This window comes from Drosophila pseudoobscura, chromosome 2 (genome assembly GCF_009870125.1).
Source record: "Drosophila pseudoobscura strain MV-25-SWS-2005 chromosome 2, UCI_Dpse_MV25, whole genome shotgun sequence".
In the NCBI taxonomy this organism is placed as follows: Eukaryota; Metazoa; Arthropoda; class Insecta; order Diptera; family Drosophilidae; genus Drosophila; species Drosophila pseudoobscura.
Window position 1 is genome coordinate 21,370,151 of NC_046679.1, and position 23,495 is coordinate 21,393,645.

Here is a 23,495-nt window from a genome sequence, read left to right on the forward strand (position 1 = left end):
TTCCAATCGGGAATACCAGGCGAACAGAAATCGGCAGGAGGTCGCTGGCTTTTCTTTTTGTGGGCCCAAATCGGCCCACTGGCCTCCTGTGATCGGAAAAATATGATTTCCCTGATTGATTCCCGGCTTGCATTTTGTTCTGGGCGTGCCCTGGGTTCTTATGATCGGAAAAAATATCCTTGAGCCTTGGATAAGGACTCCAACATCCACAGCATCAAATATTTAGGTATGGTATCTATTTGTGGTCCGATTTGGGGCTTCCTGTGATCGAAAAAATATACCGAGTCGAATGATGATGGGCTATTTTTTGTTGCAAAGTTCAAGAGCGTGAAGTATTAGCTTCGAGAAAGGTTTGTCCACCCCTGAGGACCAATTTCAATGTAATAATACTCGGCAAGGATTACAATTGGGTGTCATTTTTATTCATCCTTGTTTTCTATACCGTAAATTGCTCTAGGACCGTGCGCCTTGAGGACTCTGCAGCTCCTTGGCTGGCCTCGTCATAGTGGCCCTGCTGCAGGCGATGATTCTTCAGGGCCGTGCCCTGGATAAAACGCTCGCCACAGACCCCGCACTGATAGGGACGCTCGCCAGTGTGGCGCCGAATGTGGAGCGTCAGGTCGTTTGACTGGGTGAAGCTCTTGTCGCAGTAGGTGCACTTGTAGGGCCGCTCGCCATTGTGGATGCGCATGTGCTGCTGCAGTTTGTAGGATCTGGCGAAGCCCTTCTGGCAGACGGTGCAGATATGGGGCCGCTCTCCGGTGTGCGTCCGGCGATGGCACTGGAGATCGGAGGAGCGCGGAAAGGCCATTTCGCAGTAGTCGCACTTGAAAGGCTTCTCGCCCGTGTGCCGACGCATGTGGATGATGAGGTTGGAGGAGGAGCTCACGGCCTTGCCACAGAAGGCGCAAAGGAAGCGTTTCGGCTCCTTGGGCGACGTTGGCCGGATGGGAGCCCGTACGGCGCTCGGAGTCCCTCCCACTGGGTTGTGGAACTTCTTCACATGGGCCGTCAGCCGGTCTTTGCGATTGTATTTCCTCGGGCAGAGGCCGCACTGAAAGATTGGACACACAGCTTTCTGCTCCGCGGGCTCATCCAGGGGTGGATCTTCCTGTTCTTCGGTCTTCCCGTGCTGCAGCTGCATGTGCAGCAGGAGATTGGACTCCCACATGAACTTGTAGCCGCATTTGGCGCAGGTGAACTGCTTCTCCCGGTTGTGGCACTGCACTCGCTTGTGATGCGCGATAAGATCGGGAGAGACACTCTTGAAAATGCACTGATCGCAGCCGTCGGGGATCTTCTCCAGCCTGTGCATGGCCTGCTGGTGCTGATGCAGCTCGTACTTCCGCACACACCGGAGCTGGCACATGCCACAGGTGTAGAGAGCTGGCGTGCCCGGTGGCTTGGACTCCTCCTCGTCCGTCTCTGAATCGTCCAAGTGCAGCTCGAATCCCATTTGGTTGGTTATCGAGTAGTTCTGCAGGGACGAGAGCTCGTGGTGACTGCCCGACGCCGTGGTCTCCAGATGGACGCGAAGGGCAGCAATGCTGGGGAAGCTCAAGCTGCACACTTTGCACTCCACGCTCTTCTGGCCATTGGCTTGGCCATAGGCACTGAGGAGGGCTTCCGCGTAGGGCAGCTGGCTAGCTCCGATGCCGTGCCGCTCAATGTGCTGCAAGAGATTGGCCTTCCTATAGAAGCGGCGCGCGCACCAAAGACAGCGATATATGCTGGATTCCTGGGCATGCATCAGCGTGTGCCGCGTGAGATCCTTCTGCATCTTGAAGCTGCGATTGCACTCCCCGCACTGGAGGTCGAACTCGGCCTGGATGCTGGGTTCCTCTGCAGCTGGCGGCTGCCCTCTTTGCTGATGCGAGGCACTGGCGTGCAGCTTCAGGTTCTCCCGCCAGCGGAACCGGAGCGGGCACTTTCGGCACTGGAAACGCTTCTGCGGGTTCCGACAGAGGGTCCTGTAGTGATGCTCCAGCAGCGTCTCACTCACGAACCTCGCCTGACAGTGGGCACACACAAGCGAAGCCTCCTCCCACTGGTGTTGCTCCAGCTGGTGGGCATACAATTGATGCTTTCGCCTCACCTCCACCTGGCAGATTTTGCAGGCGTACCGCTGCTGGTCAGCTTCCTCGGAGCTCTCGTCATCCTCCTGCTCTGAATCCGTTTCCGTTTCACTGCTCTCCAGCGAGAGCTCAAGGCCAGCCTCGTTGGTTATGGAAATAAAACGCTCCAACTCTAAGCCGCCGGCCACATCGCTCATGATCCTCTCCGCCAGCTCTTGTTTATCCAGGGCAGTGCCCAGCTCCGGATAGAACGAACGCGAGGCACTGGGAATATCTCTCTCCTGTGGAAAGCACACGCTATATTGGTGCGCGCTTAGGTGATTCCTCAGATCGGAGATCTTCGAGTGGCGCGAGAGGCAAATCATGCACTGGATTTGCTTGCAGCCATTTGGACGGCATAGTTGGGCCAGCTGCTCCCCTGGCATTCTCTGAATACTGTTCGTAGAGTTCGATTGGACGCAAGGCTGCTCCTCATTCACAGTCTCCTGATGCTGCTCGCTGTGCACCCGCATGTGGGACTTGAGGCCATCCTTGCGGTGGAACTTGCGGTCGCAAAAGGCGCACTCGTATTGGGCTGCAGACGGGGGGCGATGCATGCGCTTGTGACGGGTGAGATCCTTGTGCCAAATGAAGACCTGGAAAACAATAGGAATTTTAGTGATGCCACGACTGGGGCTGCTCTCAAACCTTTTCACATTCATCGCACTGAAGCTTGGCGGCCGAAGATTTATGTTTTCTACCCCGCTGGCAGTCCTCCGACTGCTCCTGATCCTCATCCTTGTCGTGGTACAATCGCAGGTGCTGCTCGTAGTTCGATTGCCACACAAAATGAAGATTGCATCGCTGGCAGTGGTATTTCGAGTGCTTTTTGGCACAGGAACGTCTGCGATGTTGCTGAAGCAAAGGGTCCGAGACGAAGCCAGCGCCGCAATCCTGGCAAGAGCGGGGGTACGTGGTGCCCTCTTCGGAGTGAAGTCTCCTTTGATGTTGCAGCAGCTTGAGCAGCCGAGTGGTAGTCTCTCCACACAGGAGGCAGGTGTGGCAGGGATTCTGTTTTTCCTCCGTTTTGTCTGCGTCTGCATCGCTCTCCTCCGTGTCGGAGTCAAAGAGATCCAGCTCTTGACCACTTCCCGTGCAGGCATTGTAGTAGCGTCCAAAGTCCTGGGTCTCATAGTCCCCCGCTATGCGGGTGCTCAGCTCGGAGAGGCTGCTGTCCAATCCGTTGGGATAGTAAGAACGAAAGAAGGCAGAATTCTGCTCCGGATCAATGCCACTCAATCCATGTCGATGGGTGGCCAGGTGAGCGCGCAGCTGCCTTAAGCTGGGAAGCTGGGCATCGCACAAGCAACAGATGATTTGCCTGTATGACTGCTCCTCCTTGCGATGGGAGCAGGCATGCCGCTCAAGGTTCTCCAGCCACATGAACTTCCCCGGACACTTGCGGCAACGATAGCGCTTCACTTTGCTCTGGCACTGGGTCCGCTGGTGCTGTTCAAAGAGCTTTGCACACACAAAACCCACTTTGCAGAGGTTGCACCGCAGGGGAATGGGCGATTGGGTGTGCTCCTCCAGGGTGTGCCGCATCAGGCGGTATTTGCGTGTGTACGACAGATTGCACAGGTCACAATGGTACGGTGGGTCTCCACCGGCAGGCTCATCGTCAGAATCGCTCAGGCACAGCTCGTAGCCATGGAAATTGACCACAGAAGAGTACTTTTCCATCTGCCCTTCGGCAATTTCCGAGCAAATTTGCTGCTTGATCTTTTCCAGGTCAAATGGCACACTGGCAAAATGTTCTTTGACCACATCGTTGTCCGCTCGCAGACTAAACAAACTATCCCCGCGGACGTGACTCGCTAAATGGGATCGGAGCTCCTGCATGCGCTGGCACTTAAAGCCACACAATTTGCACTGTATTCTCTTCAGTCGCCCGGAGCTGTACAAACGCTCCGCGTATCTCCACTCGTTCTTCAGCTGGAGGGCCTGGCACTTGGCCTCCCGCTTCTCGTGGGAGCGCAGATGGAACGTGTATTTATCCTTGCGTAGAAAGCCCTTGCCACAGGTGTCGCAGACGAACGAGGCCTTCTCGTAATGAATGCGAGCGTGACGCTTCATGTCCCGGAACCAGGAAAACGTTTTGCCACACACCTCACAAGCATGACGGCCTTCGGAATTCCTTGACTGGCTTTTGGCCAGACCAGGAGGACGTCCACGTCGCCGCTTGTTGGTTGAAGTACTGACCTCCTCTTCACTGTCTGCCTGTAGCTTGACTTTACGGGGACTTCGCCGCAATATATATGGCTGCTGCTCATCCAAATCATCATCTCTGCAGAGCAACAGGTGAAGCAACAATTAAATAAGTTTTTTTTTCTTTAATTTTTCCTACTCACTCATCGTTTGAGTGTGCATCGGCGGCATTCTCATCCTCGCTGGCACTTTCTGGTGTCCATTTCAGCTCAACGGAGCACACGCCAGCCGACTCCACATCCACGTCGGACGACCTCTGTGCCTCTCCAGAATCGCTAAAATCTCTTTGCTCCTCGTCAATGTCGATCTCTGTTTTAATCTGCTGCTGTGGTATGTCAATGGGGGTCTCCTCCAGACATTCCCGCAGCCGCACCAGCAGCTCTCCATTGACTTTTCTGGCCTGCTCCACAAAGGCGTAGGCGTTCTCCAGCCTGTCCAAGCAATCTACGCACAGATGCTGGGGCAGATTGTCGTCAGCATTCTCCAGCAGGGGCTAAAACAATATATTCAGCGAACAAGGCAATATAAATAAATGCAAGCACTCACATCGATCTGTGTCAGCTCTTGGAGCACATCATAGAAACTTTTATTCGTGTACTTGTCCAAGGAAGTGGAGAGGGGCAGCAAATTGCTGTTTTGCAGGGCACACGTGCGGCAAATATTGCTAGGCAGCATTTTTACTCCCCCTAAATGTTATTTAAACATATTTTTAAACATAAGAGCACGAAAACAGAAAAAAATGCAACGAGGGGGAACGTTGTGAGTTGCTGCGGACACCGCAACTCTACGGTTATACCCGATACTAAGTCAGTATGGCTCTCCTCCGGCAGATGCCGCTAATATTAAACGACACGACAAAGAGCGCGTGCGAGAGAGACAGAAAATCAATCTGAGCGTGACATCGGGCGTGGGTTTAATAATAATACGATCCAATTCAGATTCTGCAGTCTAAAAGATATGGTCATTCTCTACGATTCTGCGTTTTTAGTTTTCTCGTATCGTCGAAATTGTGGATGCCACAGATTTTCGCTCTTTGTGGGGGCGGAAGTGGGCGGGGCGAAGTTTTGAAATATTCTTATAGCAGTGATATATCACAGAAGACTGGATCCAAAATATCGTTGCTATAGCTCTTATACTCTTTGAGCACTAGGCGCTGATAGGGACAGGGCTCAATCGCCTCGGCTATTTGCTGATCAAGAATATATATACTTTATGGGGTCGGAAACGATTCTTTCTGGACGTTACACACATCCATTTTCACCACAAGTCTAATATACCCCAATACTCATTGTGAGTGGTATAACAAGAGCATCTGACCAGTGTGACCCTCAGAAATATACCGAAATATACCGTCTCATTTAAAAAATATACCGTAAATATACTGACGAACTCCAGTTATAAATATCGATGGTTTACATCGATGATTATAAAAGTATCGATATCGATGATGTTATTGACTATTTCCAAATATACCGAAATATACCAAAAAATACCAAAAATTGTGCTGTTAGGCGCAATCAGCTGCACTTCCTAACAGTGCTGTTATCGAAAAAACAGCTTTTCAACACTAAGCCAGGCAAAACAGCTGCTATTGATAAAAAACATTGTGCGTTTGTTGATGGGAAGCTTTATCACATCCATTTTTTAAACTATGACCCGGACCTGCAGAATCTGTGGCGATGCAAATGGGCGTTACTGGATCGAGACGCCGGTGGAGAAGTATGCCGAGAAGACCTTCAATCAGCTATTGCTGGAGCTAACGAAGATTGAGGTGAGCGAAATGGTGGCAGTTCCAATTTCCCACTTAACAAACGGTGTATTTGCAGTTGACCATGGTCCAGGCCGAGAAATTGCCCCACTGGTTGTGCTCCAGTTGCTCCCAGAAACTGGAGAGCGCCTACGATTTTGTGTTGCAGGCGAAACAGACGCACAAACTGTGGCTGCAACAGCTAGAGGATACGGGCCAGATAATGAGCTCTGGGGGGGCCTTGGAGTGCCTGCGGGAGACCCCCATACATCTGTTCGAGATCGAGGGCGTTACCATCAAAACCGAAGCGCTAGAATCAGCGGTTGCAGATGTCGGTAACAGCTCCTCCGATCCTCTAGTCCGCACACGCATCAAAAAGCGTACCGTATTTCACTTCAGCGATACGGAGGATGACCAGGATGATGTGCCGCTAAGGCATCGCAGGACTGCCAGTCAAGCGAACAGCTTGTCAGTAAAGCTGCACAAGTGCAATCTGTGCGGCAAATCCTTCAGATATATCACAAATCTCTATCGCCACAAGAAAAGAGATCACGGCTATCCAGGGCATTCCCAGGGTGAGAGCTCCGAATCATACCAAAACACACAAAAGAGCGCCGTGGCAGCGCAAGAAACTTCCAATTTGGAGTAAGTAGATCCCCATTAGAAATGCCTGCTGTTTCTGACAATATTTAATTTGAAAATAGACAAAACGAAGATAACGATGAGGATGATGATAATGATAACTACTACAAATGCGATCAGTGCGACAAAACCTACAAGCACATAATGGTGCTTATCAAGCACAAGCAGAATGTTCATGAAACCAATCAACTGCCAATCCAATCTGGGCCCAAGCGAAGGAACAGAAGGGACGTGGGTGAAGCAGCAAGTCCAGCTTCTTCCGGGAAATCCATACAACGAACCAGAATCAGCACAGACACCCTGGTCCATAGCCTCATCAAAGCAGTGCAGTAAGATTAAGATAATACTTCGTTCAGTGTTTTCACTGATATATTTCTATTTCAAGACTGTCGGATGAGGATGGAAACAGCGGCACCGACAACTATTACAAGTGCGATCAGTGCCACAAATCGTACAAATACATTGTAAGCCTCATCAAGCACAAGCACAAGGATCATTCGGAAGCTGATAAAAACTGGGACGATGAGGACAATCAACCATTGGCCTCCACATCTGCTCGCGCCTCCGCTGCCTCAGGCTCAGGCTCTCCCACCAAGGCATCGCGAATCAATCGTCGCGTACAGGGCTTCGATCTGCATCGCTGCGAGCCGAATGGTGCGAAAGAAATTCAGTGCATGATCTGTCTGCGGAAATTCACTAAATTGCGTGAGCTGAGAGATCACCTCAGGTCGCATCCCACCGACTTTAATTTCCAGGCGCACGGTGAGCCTATCGAACGCATTGCCGAGGGATTTTTCAAGACGGCTGTGGAGTCCACTGTGGAGGGTTTGAAAAGCAGAATTCTGCACGATTTAAGGATGGGTGCCTTCGGACGCTTCTATTCCATTACCAACGAGGCGCGCTACGAGATGAGTCTGGACAGCTCCGACACGGATAGCGACGGCGATGCAGATGTTGTACTAAGGCGAAGCTATGCCTGTGAGCTATGCGACTCCCCGGAGGCCAGATGGCCGCGCAAGTATCAATTGCACGAGCATCACAGGCAGCAGCACACCTGGGAAGAGGCTCCGCATGTCTGCCAGCGGTGCGATTCGCGTTTCCTCAGTCTCCAGCTGCTGGAGCATCATACTCTACAGCTCTGCCAGAACACTCTGAAGCGATACATGTGCGACAAGTGCCCGCAGCGCTTCTTTTGGCGAAAAAATCTGCGTGCCCATCTTGTCGAGCACAAGAGCAAGGTGGGATTTATGACCAAATGTTAAACCGAATCTAACAAATCTCTACTTTGTTATTCTTTTCAGCAAGACAACTATCCGTGCGACCAATGCCAGCGTAGCTTTCAGGATAAAAGCGCCGTGACCAAGCACAAGCTGATGATGCACCGGGAGGAAACGAATCAACTTATTCCCTGCCGCTGGTGCTCACGGACATTCTATCGTCCCGCCCTCTTGCACAAGCATGTCGAACGGCATGGCTTCACCGGCGAAGATTTGCCTCTTGCAGAGACATTACTGGCCGATGCAGCCAAGCCATCGGGCCCAAAGACTGTCCAGTGCAAGATCTGTGATCTGCAGTTTGTAAGCGTTGCAGATCTGCGCCGTCACAATGCTATGCTGGGCCACAGTGAGCGGATTACCGATTACATGATCAGCACCGAGGCTGGCTTCGAGCTGTTATTGGAGGATACAGATGACAGCGAAGACGACACTACGGGGGGCAGATCCTACTCGTGTGATCTCTGTCAGATGACTTTCCGTCGCCGAAGGGAGATGAGCGAGCATCAGTATTCATTGCACGCATTTGACAAGTTGCCGTATGGCTGCGAGCATTGCATTTATAAGACCGTGGATAAGGTAGGAGAAGTCACTAAACATCAGTGCAAATCATGTAATTTCTAATTGTTTCGTTAATCCCTTTAAGCTCATGCTGGAGCATCATCTGCGCACACAATGCCTGAACAACGAGAAGCCGTTCAGCTGTTCCCGCTGTAGATACAAGTTTATGTGGAAGGAGAATCTGGAGCAGCACTACGCCATTCAGCATTCCAAGCAGCCGCCCACCCAAGAGCAGTCGTCCATGCCCTTAAGAAGAAGGCGACGCTTCAGATATCAATGCCCCCAGTGCTGGCGATCCTTTGTGGTACAGCCCAGCCTCGATAAGCATATAAGGGACATGCATGTGGCCAAGAGGAATCCGGGCAAGAAATACCTGTGCTCCCTCTGTGGCCTGGAGTCGCTGACGCCCAACAAGCTGAACATCCATATGCGTCGCCACAACGGAGAAAAGCCCTTCAAATGCGATCTCTGCGACATGCGCTTCACAGTTCACTACGAGCTGAAGGTCCATCGGCGGAAGCACACGGGCGAGCGGCCCTACCAGTGCACCTTCTGTGACAAGCATTTTGCCCGACCCGACAAACTGAGACGTCATGTCTACATGCACAGTGCTCGTCGCTAGACATGAATCTATTACGTTTAAATAGAGATCCAAAGATGTCTCTCTTTCTATCACTTCGCAAACGCGCCATGGGGAGATCGAGAGAGAGAGAGGCAACGAGCTTTTTAAAAAAAAATCTGTGAGATTTATTGAGAATGGGAGGGTGGGATTGTAGTCTCTAAGTCAACCAGTCTGTTTTTGAGAGTAGACCACATCGCACACGGCACCGCATGGACAGAAGAGACACAAAATGACTAATCAAACAGCCCCGGAATGGGTGAATAAACAGCTTTTTAATGGTTTGCTGGAACAGACCCACGACAATTTCAAGGCAATAACTAATTTTGCCACCAAAGCGGCCATCAGCGAGGGGGAAAACTACCTTACGATCGTGCTGCGTATTCAAATAGGAATGCAACTGCAAGGTAAGCGAGAAGGTGGCTTATCAGCAAGTCTCATTGACTAACAACTCACTGCAGATGATAGCGAAAAGGAGGTCAGCTATATACTGAAGATACCGCTGGTCAACGAGAGTGGGGATGATGAGTTTCACGATTTGTTCATAGCGGAATTTGAGATGTACGATCGTGTAATACCGGAACTGGAGGCCCTCTATGCTAGCAATACTTCACTCTCACCCAGCTTTAAGCCATTGCACATGAAGTTCCCAGAAATGACAACCAAATGCGACTATATCCTCTTGGAAGATTTACGCACTAGGGGCTACAAGAATGCTGAGAGGACTGTGGGTCTGGAACAGTTTGAAGTTGAGGCAGTTCTCAAGAAATTGGCCCAGTGGCATGCCGCCTCTGCCAAGAGAGTCACTGATCTGGGAGAATACGAGCAGGGTCTCAGGGAAAGCTACTTTACGCCCGAGCATCTGAAGCTGATTGAAGGATTCAACATGAGTTTTACCGTCCCTTTTCTGGACTGCATGCAGAAGTATGGTCTTGAGCCGGGTCATCTTCTTCTGATAGTGAGTAAGATAAGGAAGATGAGGCATAAATTTAAATTTGGGATAATCCGCAGAGCGACTACACTTCCCGCCTGACAGATCTCTATATGGAGTTTGGAGCCAACGATCCTGAAGAGCTGAATGTTCTTAATCATGGAGATTTCTGGTGCAACAATTTCATGTTCAAGTACAAAGAGTCTGGGGAAGTAGAGGATGTGTGCTTTGTGGACTTTCAGCTGCCTAAATATGGTAAAAAATATTAACAATCCCTTTTGTAATGTTTTGATACATTTTCTCCACTTTTAGGGACACCTGCACAAGACCTATTCTGTCTGCTTATAACCTCGCCAAAGTTCGACATCAAACTAAAGAAGTTTGATTATTTTATAGAGTATTATTATCGGCAACTGGTGGAACACCTTGCTCTTCTGAAATACAATCAAAACGCACCAACATTGTCGCAGCTTCGAGATAACCTTTACAAAAACAGTCTCTGGGGTAAGGCCTTATGGGGGATGGGTGTTCATTGTCATGATCATAAATCATGATGGATCTCTTTATTGCAGCGTTCATATGTGCCCAGAGGATGCTGCCCATAGTTCTGATGCCTCCCGACGTGGGCTCAAATATTGGCAATGTCATGGGCGACTCGGAAGAGGCGTCTGCATTCAAGCGTAAGATGTTTCAGTCGCCAGCATACGTGGAGCAAATCAAAGCCATTTTGCCCTGGCTCATTCAACGCTCGTTTATAAGATGAGCGGGTGATTGCAATGGCAAACAGGTTTAGACCCGACAACTCTCAAAGTATTTAAAGTATTATAATAAATTTCATTCGACACAAGGCAAGCTTTCTTACTCAATCGCATTATTTCCTACGAGGATCGCTTATAGATAAGCCCCATTCATCATATGATGAGGAAGGTATCCCCCCAAATAATTCAATGCCATGTATGATCAGAAATGGCTGGAGAGTGCTTTTGTTATTGAGTGAAATGATTCAATTGCATTGCTGAAGCTTTTCGAAGCCAATTGGAGAGGAGAGGAGACCGAGAGAAAGCTCTGGCTATCTGCGACTTGTTTTTGGTGGTCGGTCTATGATAGCTAGAAACCCATAAAGCTATATAAAGCTGAATATAAAACTATCAGCTTCTACCCGACTGGCGGCAGTCCACAAAACCCTGTCCAACCAGGCGTATACTTGATTTTCGAGTGTAAACTTTTGTGCGAAACGAATTTCAACAATATGGCGGCCAGCAAAGTACCCGACTGGATAAATGCGGAAATATTTGAAGATGTTCTCAAGTCAACGGTGCCTGGCTATTCCAAAGTGAAGACCTTCAAGGCTGACAGTGGCTCTGCCGCGGGAGAAAACTACGCAACGATCATGCTGCGTGTCAACATCGAAGTGGAGCTGGAAGGTAATATCCCTTGCCGCTGGAGTGGTGAATTTCCTCCATTTCAAACATATCTTTTTTCAGATGGAAAAGCCAAGGATGTCTCGTACATGGTGAAGCTGCCCCATCAGCTTGCGTTTTACCAGGAAATGATGAAGAAGACCAACATTTTCGACACTGAACGCTTGATGTACAATGACGTTGTGCCCGAGATGGAGGCGCTGTACAAGGCAGTGGGTGTAGATTTGATTTTCGGTGCCAGGAGCTACGATTTCAAAGGAGCCAAGAGCGATTATGTTCTGTTGGAGGATCTGAGCCTTAAGGGATTCAAAAATGCTAACCGTCTGGAGGGATTGGATCAGACGCACACGGAAAGAGTTCTGAAGAAGTTGGCCCAATGGCATGCGGCCTCGGCTGTGCGTGTGGCCACGAAGGGCTCATATCCGGAGATGCTTACCATGGGCTTTTTCAAGGAGGAAAGCAAGCCCATGATGACCGAAATGATTAATGGAATGATGGCGAGATTCCTCAAAGTCTGTGTTACCTTCGAGGGCCACGAGGAGTGGATAGAACAGATTGTAAGTAACCAAATATAATCCTGGAAAAGGTAATCCTGGAAGGTATAGCTGATATCCTACCTCGCCAATTCCAGAAAGCACTTATTCCCGCATCCATAGATGAAATGTACAAAATGGCCAAGATCGATCCCCAAGAGTTTAACGTTCTGAACCATGGAGACTCTTGGTCCAATAACATAATGTTCCAATACGATGCCTTCGGTACGATTAAGGAGGTGTATCTTGTGGATTATCAGATTCCCAAGTACGGCACAGTGGCCCAGGATCTGTTGTACTTCCTGCTTTCGTCCACCAGACTGGAGGATAAGCTGAGCAAATTCGATTACTACATCAAGTTCTACCACGACAGTCTGATCGAGAACTTGAAGATCCTCAAGTACACGAAACCCTTGCCCACGTTGCGAAGCATTCACTTGGCCCTATTGAAATATGGAGTTTTCGGTAGGTCAATCTTTAGTACACTCTTTTAATGTTCATAATAACACTCTCAATTCCAGGTTACTCCGTTGTAACTGGAGTTATGAGTGGAGTTCTGTTGGATCCTACGGAGAATGCCAGCTTGGAAAACTTCGTGGGCGACAGTGCGGCCGGGGAGGCCTTCCAGTTGCAGTTGTACACCAATCCTCGCTACCGCAAGCATATCCAGGCTATTCTACCCTGGCTCCTCAATCGTGGGGCCTTGGAGATCAGTGCTCCAACAAGCCAATGAGAATTTACACAATGCCCGCTGTGCGATAGAATTTAACGCAACCGACCAACCATGTGATAATGCTGATATTGATATCTGTTTTTTTTTGATAATGTGCACACACAAGTATTAATAAAAACTAAAATTATTCTCCAAACCTAAATCGATAACGGGTTTTACAATCGGATCAGTTTGCAAAAAGTCATTGTGAATCGTATTTTTGGGATCGATGGGGGGTTGAAGTGGTTTGTGACACGCTTCCATAGAAAATATGAGGGGGAACGTTGTGAGTTGCTGCGGACACCGAACTCTACATTTATACCCGATACTAAGTTAGTATGGCTCTCCTCCGGCAGACGCCGCTAACATTAACGACACTACAAAGAGTGCGAAAGAGATAGAAAATCAGTCTGAGCGTGACGTCGGGCGCTGCGAAATTTTGCGATATACGTTTCATAGTGAGATCTAACAGAAGTGCGGATACCAAATTTGGTTACTCTAGCCTTAATAGTCTCTGAGATTTGTGGATGCCCCAGATTTTCGTCCTTTGCAGGGGCGGAAGGGGGTGTGGCGAAATTTTGACACAAAACGGTCAAGGTCCGATATATTGGGAGTGTGGATACCAAATTTGGTTTCTTTAGCTTTTATAGTCTCTGAGATATAGGCGCTAATGTTTTACTCTAAGCAAAGCCGGCTATGTTACGTGTGGGTTAGAGAGAGACAGGGCGAGAAAAAATGAAATTGTTTTCTTGATGCTGGCTATAATAATAATACGATCCAATTCAGATTCTGCAGTCTAAAAAATTTAGTCATTCTCTACGATTCTGCGTTTTTGGTTTTTTCGTATCTTTAAAATTGTGGATGCCACAGATTTTCGTCCTTTGTGGGGGCGGAAGTGGGCGGGGCGAAGTTTTGAAATATTCTTGTAGCAATGACACATCACAATGACATATCTGGATTCAAAATATCGTTGCTCTAGCTCTTATACTCTTTGAGCACTAGGGACTTTGAGCACTGATAGGGACAGGGCTCAATCGACTCGGCTATTGATGTTGATCAAGAATATATATACTTTATGGGGTCGGAAACGATTCCTTCTGAACGTTACACACATCCATTTTCACCACAAATCTAATATACCCCAATACTCATTTCGAGTATCGGGTATAAAACACAGAAGATAGCGACACTACGCAACTGATGTTCAAACAAAAAACGAATACTTTGACACGAATGCGAAATTGTCGTATGAAAAAAACACTTGCTGGAAAAAAGCTTCAATGTATTATTACGAGTGCTCTACGTATACTAGTACTACGATCTTTCCGAACATTGTACTCCCAAAGCTTCATCGCTATGGCATGGTATGTATGGTATGGACACTAAGAGATCTGTATAGAGTGAAATTTTAATGTTAAAATGGACGTAAAGTTCAAACTGAAGGCCGTCGAGATTTCCAAAAGGTATTATCTTTTTAACCGATTTGTTTAATACTAATTATAATACGTTATTACTTATGATTACATGCACAATTTCTGAACAACTGAATAATATTTGTTGCCCAAAAAAATAGTGTCATTAACGTACGTTTCGAAATATGGGAAAATTATACTCTACTTCCGTACCATGTATGGTTATAACTATTTGATAGAGAAACGAGGGGGAACGTTGAGAGTTGCTGCTGCGACCGCAACTCTACTATTATACCCGATACTTTGTCAGTATGGCTTTCCCTCGGCAGACGACGATTACATTGAGCGACAAAAAGTGTGTGAGAGAGAGACAGAAAATCAGTCTGAACGTGTCGTCGGAGCTGCGACCGAAAATTGATTTGTTACCCTTGGCTATAATAATCCGATCTGAACTAAATTCGGAAATCTGGTGCATATGGTCGTTCTCTATGAGTGTAAATTTTAATTTTTTAGCTTTCCGCATCTTCAAAATTGTGGATGCCACAGATTTTCGTACTTTGAAGACGGAAGAGGGGGCGGCGAAATTTTGAAATACACTTATGCAGGTTCGATATCACAGGAGTGTGGATACCAAATTTGGTTGCTTTAGCTCTTATAGTCTTTGAGATCTAGGCGCTCAACTTTGCAATTCGCAAAGCCGACCATGAAACTTGTGTGTTAAGGAGAGACAGAGCGGGAAAAAAAGAAATTTTGTTCTTCATTCTGGCTATAATAATGATACGATCTGGTACGATAATGATAGATTCTGCAGTGTAGAAGATATAATCATTTTCTTCGATTCTGCGGATGGTTTTCTCGTATCCTTAAAATTGTGGATGCCATAGATTTCGTCCTTTGTGGGGCAAAATGTCGTTGCTCTAGCTCTTATAGTCTTTGAGCTCTAGGCGTTCATAGGGACGGACAGACAGACAGGGCTTAATCGACTCGGCTAATGATGCTGATCAAGAATATATATATATACTTAATGGGGTCGGAAACACTTCCTTCTGGACGTTTTTGGACGAACACATCCATTTTTACCACAAATCTAATATACCCCTATAGTCATTTTGAGTATCTGTTATAAAAAGCTTAGTAGAACCAGCGTAGCAAAACAAAACGTGATGAACGCCAGTGCTAAAAGCTCTCTCCCCCAGCGACGACATACCACACACTTCCGATTAGATCTTTTATTATATTAAGTAATCCAATCTAAAATCAGCAAACACCTTGCGAGCAAAAATTGAAAAAATGAGATATCGAAAATATATTTTGTGGATCTGCAACTGATAAAATAAGGAGCAGTAGCACAGGTGGGTAATGCACTCTTATTCCATCCTGCAATGGCAAACGGGCTTAGATCCAACCCCTCTCAAAGTATTTAAAGTACTATAATAAATTTCATTGGACACAAGGCAAGTTTTCTTACTCAATCGCATTATTTCCTACGAGGATCGCTTATAGATAAGCCCCATTCATAATATGATGAGGAAAGTATCCCCCCAAATAATTCAATGCCATATATGATCAGAAATGTTTGGAGAATTCCTTTGTTATTGAGAGAGACATGAGAGGAGAGGAGACCGAGAGAAAGCTCTGGCTATCTGCGATTTGTTGTTGGTGGTCGGTCTATGATAGCTAGAAACCCATAATTACCAAAGCTCTAGAGCTAGAGTCGGTACGCTGCGAACACAAAGCTATATAAAGCTGAATATAAAACTATCAGCTTCTACCCGACTGGCGGCAGTCCACAAAACCCTGTCCAACCAGGCGTATACTTGATTTGCGAGTGTAAACTTTTGTGCGAAACGAATTTCAACAATATGGCGGCCAGCAAAGTACCCGACTGGATAAATGCGGAAATATTTGAAGATGTTCTCAAGTCAACGGTGCCTGGCTATTCCAAAGTGAAGACCTTCAAGGCTGACAGTGGCTCTGCCGCGGGAGAAAACTACGCAACGATCATGCTGCGTGTCAACATCGAAGTGGAGCTGGAAGGTAATATCCCTTGCCGCTGGAGTGGTGAATTTCCTCCATTTCAAACATATCTTTTTTCAGATGGAAAAGCCAAGGATGTCTCGTACATGGTGAAGCTGCCCCATCAGCTTGCGTTTTACCAGGAAATGATGAAGAAGACCAACATTTTCGACACTGAACGCTTGATGTACAATGACGTTGTGCCCGAGATGGAGGCGCTGTACAAGGCAGTGGGTGTAGATTTGATTTTCGGTGCCAGGAGCTACGATTTCAAAGGAGCCAAGAGCGATTATGTTCTGTTGGAGGATCTGAGCCTTAAGGGATTCAAAAATGCTAACCGTCTGGAGGGATTGGATCAGACGCACACGGAAAGAGTTCTGAAGAAGTTGGCCCAATGGCATGCGGCCTCGGCTGTGCGTGTGGCCACGAAGGGCTCATATCCGGAGATGCTTACCATGGGCTTTTTCAAGGAGGAAAGCAAGCCCATGATGACCGAAATGATTAATGGAATGATGGCGAGATTCCTCAAAGTCTGTGTTACCTTCGAGGGCCACGAGGAGTGGATAGAACAGATTGTAAGTAACCAAATATAATCCTGGAAAAGGTAATCCTGGAAGGTATAGCTGATATCCTACCTCGCCAATTCCAGAAAGCACTTATTCCCGCATCCATAGATGAAATGTACAAAATGGCCAAGATCGATCCCCAAGAGTTTAATGTTCTGAACCATGGAGACTCTTGGTCCAATAACATAATGTTCCAATACGATGCCTTCGGTACGATTAAGGAGGTGTATCTTGTGGATTATCAGATTCCCAAGTACGGCACAGTGGCCCAGGATCTGTTGTACTTCCTGCTTTCGTCCACCAGACTGGAGGATAAGCTGAGCAAATTCGATTACTACATCAAGTTCTACCACGACAGTCTGATCGAGAACTTGAAGATCCTCAAGTACACGAAACCCTTGCCCACGTTGCGAAGCATTCACTTGGCCCTATTGAAATATGGAGTTTTCGGTAGGTCAATCTTTAATAAACTCTTTTAATGTTCATAATAACACTTTCAATTCCAGGTTACTCCGTTGTAACTGGAGTTATGAGTGCAGTTCTGTTGGATCCTACAGAGAATGCCAGCTTTGAGAACTTCGTGGGCGACAGTGCGGCCGGGGAGGCCTTCCAGTTGCAGTTGTACACCAATCCTCGCTACCGCAAGCATATCCAGGCTATCCTACCCTGGCTCCTCAATCGTGGGGCCTTGGAGATCAGTGCTCCCACAAGCCAATGACAATTTACACAATTTATGCCCGTTTTGCGATAGAATTTAACGCAACCGACCGACCGTGTGATAATGCTGATAATGATATCTGTTTTTTTTTGATAATGTGCACACACAAGTATTAATAAAAACTAAAATTATTCTCCAAACCTAAATCGATAACGGGTTTTACAATCGAATCAGTTTGCAAAAAGTCACTGTGAATCGTATTTTTGGGATCGATGGGGGGTTGAAGTGGGTTGTGACTCACGCTTCCATAGAAAAAAAGCACAGAAGATAGCGACACTACGCAACTGATGTTCAAACAAAAAACGAATACTTTGACATGAATGCGAAATTGTCGTATCAAAACAAAACACTTGCTGGAAAAAAGCTTTAATCTGTATTATTACGAGTACTCTACGTATACTACTACTACGATCTTTGCGAACATTGTACTCCCAAAGCTTCATCGCTATGGCATGGTATGTATGGTATGGGCACTATGAGATCTGTATAGAAATTTTAATGTTGAAAACTGAAAGGCCGTCGAGTTTCCAAAAGGTATTATCTTTTTAACCGATTTGTGTAAAACTAATTATAATACGTTATTACTTATGATTGCATGCACAATTTCTGAACAACTGAATAATATTTGTTGCCCAAAAAAATAATGTCATTAACGTACGTTTCGGAATATGGGCAAATGCTACTCTACTACCGTACCATATATGGCTATAACTATTTGATAGATATATGCATATAGTGCTCTTACATCCCGACGCCCTCTGCATTTTCAACGTACATGCTTCACACAGCCCATTTTCAATATTTTTCGTCCCAACTTAATGAGTCCGATTGTATTTTCGTCCTTCGAGATTTTAATCTTCCAAATATTTCCTGGTCTCCATCCAAGGACTCTAATCAGATGTTCCCATTCATGCAGGTAAATAGCATATGCAATAGCATAGGTAGGATTTTAGACCTTGTCTTTACCACCGACACAACGAATACTCTAGTCTCCAGAGGATCCCGTCTATCTTTTCCCGAAGACCTTTATCATCCCACCCTGGAAATTGATACCCACCAAACCCTACATAAAGTCTTCGGCTATATTTTGTTTCATGAGATCGAGCCCACCACTAACGCATTCTACAGCACAGATAATTTTATGACTTATGGTTTGTACATTCATCTTTCTACACAGCTACCTGTTCATAGTTAAACTCTAAACAATAAACAATAGCTAGAGAAAAAGCTTTGTAGAACCAGCGTAGCAAAACAAAACGTGAAGAACGCCAGTGCTGAAAGCTCTCTCTCCCCCAGCGACTACACACGACACACTTGCGATTAGATCTTTTATATATTTATATTATTATATAATAAATATTATATTTTATTATAATCCAATTAGCAAACACTCTGCGAGCATAATGCAACTTCTCTAGTTTGGCATGGAACTCGAGGTCTTTGTTGTAGACTTGACTTTATATTTAATCAGAATAATACGACCACAGTAAAAGAGCGACAAAAGACTACCCTATGCCTTTATTCGTTATGCCGTGCAGAGTACTGTCTGACGATAAGTGTATTATCCAGATGTCTGGTTTGATTAAAGAAATAAAAAAGGTTATGCAGTCTACAATATAATATAGTATATATGCACTTTATCAGTGATAGCACCTTATCACTTAAGAAAGTGATAATATTAGATTATATTAGTCGCTTCAAGAGAAGATAATTGCTCCCGAGACTATATAAAGGGCTGCACTTAAATAAAAAGAAGTGTAGCAGGTCTGAGGGCGAACGAAAGAACGAGGATTCCACCGACCATGGACACACAGAAAGCCATCGAAATTCCAGAATGGCTGAGACCTGAGATCTTTAAAGATCTCTTAAAACACCAGGTCAAGGATTACAAAGAAACGAAATATCTGAGACCCAGTGCAGGAGTCGCTAAGGGGGAAAACTATGCCACCATAATGCTGAGGGTTGAGTTGGATGTAGAAACTGAAGGTAGGTACTTCTCAAATCAGTCTGTTCAAGAGTCAAACCATACAAGCAAATTTGTTGCCTTTTCAGACAAATCACAGGTGACAAAGGCCTTTATGCTGAAGACACCCATGGCTGCACATCGCCTTATATTAATTAAAGGAGATAATATTTTCGACACAGAGCGAGGAATGTATTTGAAAGTAGTCCCCGAGTTGGAGCAAATGTATCGCGATGTGGGTCTCGAGGTGAAGTTCGGGGCTGACGCCTATGAGATCCCCACCAGCGATTACTATGTTCTGCTGGAGGACCTGAAGCCCCAAGGATTCAAAAATGTCGATCGTCTACAGGGTTTAGATCAAGCTCATACCGAGAGTGCTCTGCGGAAATTCGCTCAATGGCATGCCGCATCAGCAGTACGTGTGGATACCAAGGGGCCATACGAGGAGAAGTATACAAGGGGATTCTTCAAAAGCCAGCCAGTCTTAAGCTCTATCTGCAATGGTAGCATGAAGTCGTTGCTGAAGTACATTGAACTTTACGAAGGACACGAGACGTACTTAAATGATTTGGTAAGCAAAGAAATGAGACAAAATTCCTCTTAATGCCTTTTCTAATTTGTACGTATATCTACAGCATAATATTTCGAAGAAGTTAATGGATGTGGTTGTTGGTCTAGGAGAGCCGAAATCTGATGAGTTCAATGTTCTAAATCATGGAGATGCGTGGAGCAATAACATTATGTTTCAGTACAACGAGAAAAATGAGATATTGAATACATATTTTGTGGATCTTCAATTGCCAAAATGGGGAACAGTAGCACAGGTGGGTTATGAGCTCTTATTCCATCACGATTGCTATCTAATACTATATTTTTTCCTCAGGATTTGTACTACTTCCTTCTTTCATCTCCAAGCTTGGCTATTAAAACCTCGAAATTCGATTATTTCGTTTGGTTTTATCACTCGGAGCTCGTCAAGCACCTTCAACTCTTGAGCTATTCAAAACCTCTGCCCACGCTGAAAAGTATACTTCACGATCTCTCCAAGTACACTGGTTGGGGTAGGTGATCCTCATGAAATACGTTTTACAATATTTTTTCAATTTTATCCTCATCTATCTTTTAGGTTTCATTTCCACCATATGGATACTGGGTTATGTTTTGATGGATCCCACTAATTACACTGGCTTTGAGGCACTCTTTAGTGACGAAGAAAGTAGTTTTAAGAAATCAATGTTCAGTAATCCCAGATACCGAAAGCATGCGGAAGTCCTTTTGCCATGGCTCCAATATCGGGGCGCCCTGGAATAAACAATAAATTATATATTTTCAATATATTGTAAAGGGAATCTACCCAATTCATTTTTTTTACACTATTTTATAGCCTAGGAAAACGCTATTTCAACGCTAAAAATGCAGTGTAACGGACAGAAATAGAACGGAACGGACATGTTCATGTTGTCTACATGAAAACTACATCTACAAGCTCTCCATGTTACTTACATTATATCGACATTAAAATGTTTGATTATGACATATACATGCTTTCTACCTAATATCTACATGATCTACACCATCATAATCTTGCGAAAGTATTGGGGGTATATTAGGTTTGCGGTGAAAGTGGATGTGTGTAAAGCCCATAAGGAAGCGTTTCCGACCCGACCCTATAAAGTATATAAATTATTGATCAGCATCAGTAGCCGAGTCGATTATGCCATATCTTTTTGTCCGTCTGTTCGTCTTGTTAGACACATAGTTCTCAGAGACCATAAGAGTAAGAGCAACGAAATTTGGTATCCAGACTCCTGAAATTACACTGAATCATAGAAAATGACTATATCTAGCATCTGAATCAGTCTCTCGCTCATAAACTCTTTGTCGTGGAGGGAGTCCATACTGACTAAGTACCGGGTATAAATGTGGAGTCGCGGCCGTAGCTGCGATTCACAACGTTCCCTTTCGGTTTTGAATGATTTTTGTCATGACATGATTCTGCAAATAAAGTTGAGATGCAAGTCCTTACGAGTTACGTATATAACGTAAACCGTGATAACAAGCTTATCTTCCGGATGATGATTTTAACAAACCCAAGCTCTAGTAATTAATGAAAGTTGCGCCTTTTGTGCCTAATCACAATGAGAACGTAAAGATTTGAGATAATCAACCGTCTTGTCTGTCTTAAATGATAATGTTTATCGCTCATAACAGAACAATTTGTTCGCGAGAATATTTAAAAGACTGCTCTAGAAGGCAGCCAGCACTACGAGTAGATCTCTTAAAGCGAAAGAATCAACACTGTTCTCCTAAGATGCCGCCACAGACCAAGGACGAAGGGGAATGTAGGGAAGCTAACCAAATTCCGGAATGGGTGAAACCAGAGGTCTTTCAGGATCTCCTAAAACAGCAGGTTAAGGATTATAAGGAAACAAAATCCTTGAGAACCAGCGCAGGTGTCGCTAAGGGGGAAAACTATGCCACCATAATGCTGAGGGTTGAGTTGGATGTAGAGACTGAAGGTACTCCTCATATCAAATCAGCTTTGTTTTGTATGTTATAATAGAGGATCTTTTTTTCCGCTCAAGATAAATCCAAGGTCACAAAGGCCTATATGCTGAAGACCCCCCACGACACAGACTCCTATCGAAAACTATTGCAAAAATCGAATATATTCGATATAGAGCGCGGAATGTACATGAAAGTGGTTCCCGAACTGGAGCAAATGTATCGTGATGTGGGTTTCGAGGTGAAGTTCGGCGCTGACGCCTATGAGATCCCCTCCAGCGACTACTATGTTTTGTTGGAAGACCTGAAGCCCCAAGGATTCAAAAATGTCGATCGTCTACAGGGTTTAGATCAAGCTCATACCGAGAGTGCTCTGCGGAAATTCGCTCAATGGCATGCCGCATCAGCAGTACGTGTGGATACCAAGGGGCCATACGAGGAGAAGTATACAAGGGGATTGTTCAAGAGCCCAGAAATAGTTCATGCCCTGTTTGACGGCAGCATGAAGTCGTTGCTGAAGTACATAGAACACTATGAGGGCCGCGAGACGTACTTAAACGATTTGGTAGGCAAACTAACTGACAAAGTAAATTACAATAAGTACTAAGTATGTTATCTAAAAATGTCTCTACAGCTAAATATCTCGAAAAAACTAGGGGATATGGCGGCTGATATAAGCGAAGCGAAACCTGATGAGTTCAATGTTCTCAATCATGGAGATGCTTGGAGCAATAACATTATGTTTCAGTACAACGAGAAAAATGAGATATCGAATACATATTTTGTGGATCTTCAACTGCCAAAATGGGGAACAGTAGCACAGGTGGGTAATGCACTCTTCTTCCATCACGATTGCTAGCTAATATTATATTTTATTTCTCAGGATTTGTACTACATCCTCATATCGTCAACAAGTTTGGACATAAAAACATCGAAATTTGATTATTTCATTTGGTTTTATCATTCAGAACTCGTTAAGCACCTCCAATTGCTGAAATATTCAAAGCCTTTGCCCACACTGAGAAGCATTCACAATGATCTTTCCAAGTATAGTGGTTGGGGTAAGTTGCTCAATTCTAAAATACAATTTTCCAATTTTTAATTTAATCATAAATCTTTCAGGCTTGGTCTGCTGCATATCTATAATGGGATTCGTTTTACTGGATCCCATACTGGATGATGATGGTGATTTCGATCAAATTCTTAGAGGCGAAGACAGTAATTTTAAGAAGTCAATGTTCACAAATCCCAGATACATAAAGCATGTGAATTCCATCCTGCCATGGCTGCAGCATCGTGGGGCGATGGAATAGTAATATAATTAATTTAAGTTTTTTATTGGCTTCCAACCTACCACAAAACACAAGTTCAAAGAGCTTATTTAAGCCTCGAAAGATTACAATAAGTGATATCGCTGTACTTATATTTGATGATATGACATTCTGGTAATTAAATGCACTTTTGTTAATCGAGAGAAGGGAATGTTCTGCCCAGAGCTCTAGTATATGTGCTTTCAGCATATATGTATGTTTAGTATTTCATCGGGTCTTGTA

The 23,495-nt window shown here is 45.5% G+C and overlaps 7 protein-coding genes across 9 annotated transcripts; 6 read left to right on the forward strand and 1 right to left on the reverse strand.

The window, feature by feature from the left end:
* Positions 1–400: 400 nt before the first annotated feature.
* On the reverse strand, positions 401–5,093 carry LOC4802340 (zinc finger protein Xfin). Its single transcript, XM_033378551.1, has 4 exons — positions 4,869–5,093; positions 4,466–4,815; positions 2,763–4,401; positions 401–2,710 (listed from the first exon to the last, which is right to left on the reverse strand). Exons 1-4 carry the CDS (start codon positions 4,995–4,997, stop codon positions 437–439), a joined length of 4,392 nt encoding a protein of 1,463 aa, XP_033234442.1. The 5' UTR covers positions 4,998–5,093; the 3' UTR covers positions 401–436.
* Positions 5,094–5,871: 778 nt separating this feature from the next.
* LOC6897568 (zinc finger protein 208) lies at positions 5,872–9,204 on the forward strand. The gene is made up of 6 exons (XM_002137677.4): positions 5,872–6,093; positions 6,149–6,714; positions 6,774–7,040; positions 7,097–7,949; positions 8,013–8,564; positions 8,632–9,204. The coding sequence occupies exons 1-6, from the start codon at positions 5,974–5,976 to the stop codon at positions 9,166–9,168; spliced, it is 2,895 nt and encodes a 964-aa protein (XP_002137713.4). The 5' UTR covers positions 5,872–5,973; the 3' UTR covers positions 9,169–9,204.
* A 158-nt stretch (positions 9,205–9,362) lies between these two features.
* Positions 9,363–10,957, forward strand: CHKov2 (CHK domain ov2). The gene is made up of 5 exons (XM_002137678.3): positions 9,363–9,572; positions 9,627–10,123; positions 10,177–10,351; positions 10,409–10,600; positions 10,669–10,957. Exons 1-5 carry the CDS (start codon positions 9,398–9,400, stop codon positions 10,857–10,859), a joined length of 1,230 nt encoding a protein of 409 aa, XP_002137714.2. The 5' UTR covers positions 9,363–9,397; the 3' UTR covers positions 10,860–10,957.
* Positions 10,958–11,250: 293 nt separating this feature from the next.
* Positions 11,251–12,925, forward strand: LOC6899656 (uncharacterized). Of its 2 annotated transcripts, XM_002135843.3 has the most exons (4): positions 11,346–11,520; positions 11,581–12,074; positions 12,149–12,515; positions 12,572–12,925. In XM_002135843.3, the coding sequence occupies exons 1-4, from the start codon at positions 11,346–11,348 to the stop codon at positions 12,781–12,783; spliced, it is 1,248 nt and encodes a 415-aa protein (XP_002135879.2). In that variant the 3' UTR covers positions 12,784–12,925. The 2 variants fall into 2 exon arrangements, with proteins under 2 accessions (XP_033239795.1, XP_002135879.2); XM_033383904.1 differs by having other exon boundaries at positions 11,251–12,074.
* Positions 12,926–15,995: 3,070 nt separating this feature from the next.
* Positions 15,996–17,620, forward strand: LOC6897570 (uncharacterized). 2 transcript variants are annotated; one of them, XM_002137679.3, is made up of 4 exons: positions 16,037–16,211; positions 16,272–16,765; positions 16,840–17,206; positions 17,263–17,620. In XM_002137679.3, the coding sequence occupies exons 1-4, from the start codon at positions 16,037–16,039 to the stop codon at positions 17,472–17,474; spliced, it is 1,248 nt and encodes a 415-aa protein (XP_002137715.2). In that variant the 3' UTR covers positions 17,475–17,620. The 2 variants fall into 2 exon arrangements, with proteins under 2 accessions (XP_033232296.1, XP_002137715.2); XM_033376405.1 differs by having other exon boundaries at positions 15,996–16,765.
* A 1,604-nt stretch (positions 17,621–19,224) lies between these two features.
* Positions 19,225–20,781, forward strand: LOC6897571 (uncharacterized). Its single transcript, XM_033376642.1, has 5 exons — positions 19,225–19,460; positions 19,527–20,008; positions 20,073–20,261; positions 20,321–20,498; positions 20,564–20,781. The coding sequence occupies exons 1-5, from the start codon at positions 19,277–19,279 to the stop codon at positions 20,746–20,748; spliced, it is 1,218 nt and encodes a 405-aa protein (XP_033232533.1). The 5' UTR covers positions 19,225–19,276; the 3' UTR covers positions 20,749–20,781.
* Positions 20,782–21,693: 912 nt separating this feature from the next.
* Positions 21,694–23,419, forward strand: LOC4802345 (uncharacterized). The gene is made up of 5 exons (XM_001359242.4): positions 21,694–21,956; positions 22,023–22,507; positions 22,577–22,765; positions 22,826–23,003; positions 23,065–23,419. The coding sequence occupies exons 1-5, from the start codon at positions 21,749–21,751 to the stop codon at positions 23,253–23,255; spliced, it is 1,251 nt and encodes a 416-aa protein (XP_001359279.2). The 5' UTR covers positions 21,694–21,748; the 3' UTR covers positions 23,256–23,419.
* The last annotated feature ends 76 nt before the right edge of the window (positions 23,420–23,495 follow it).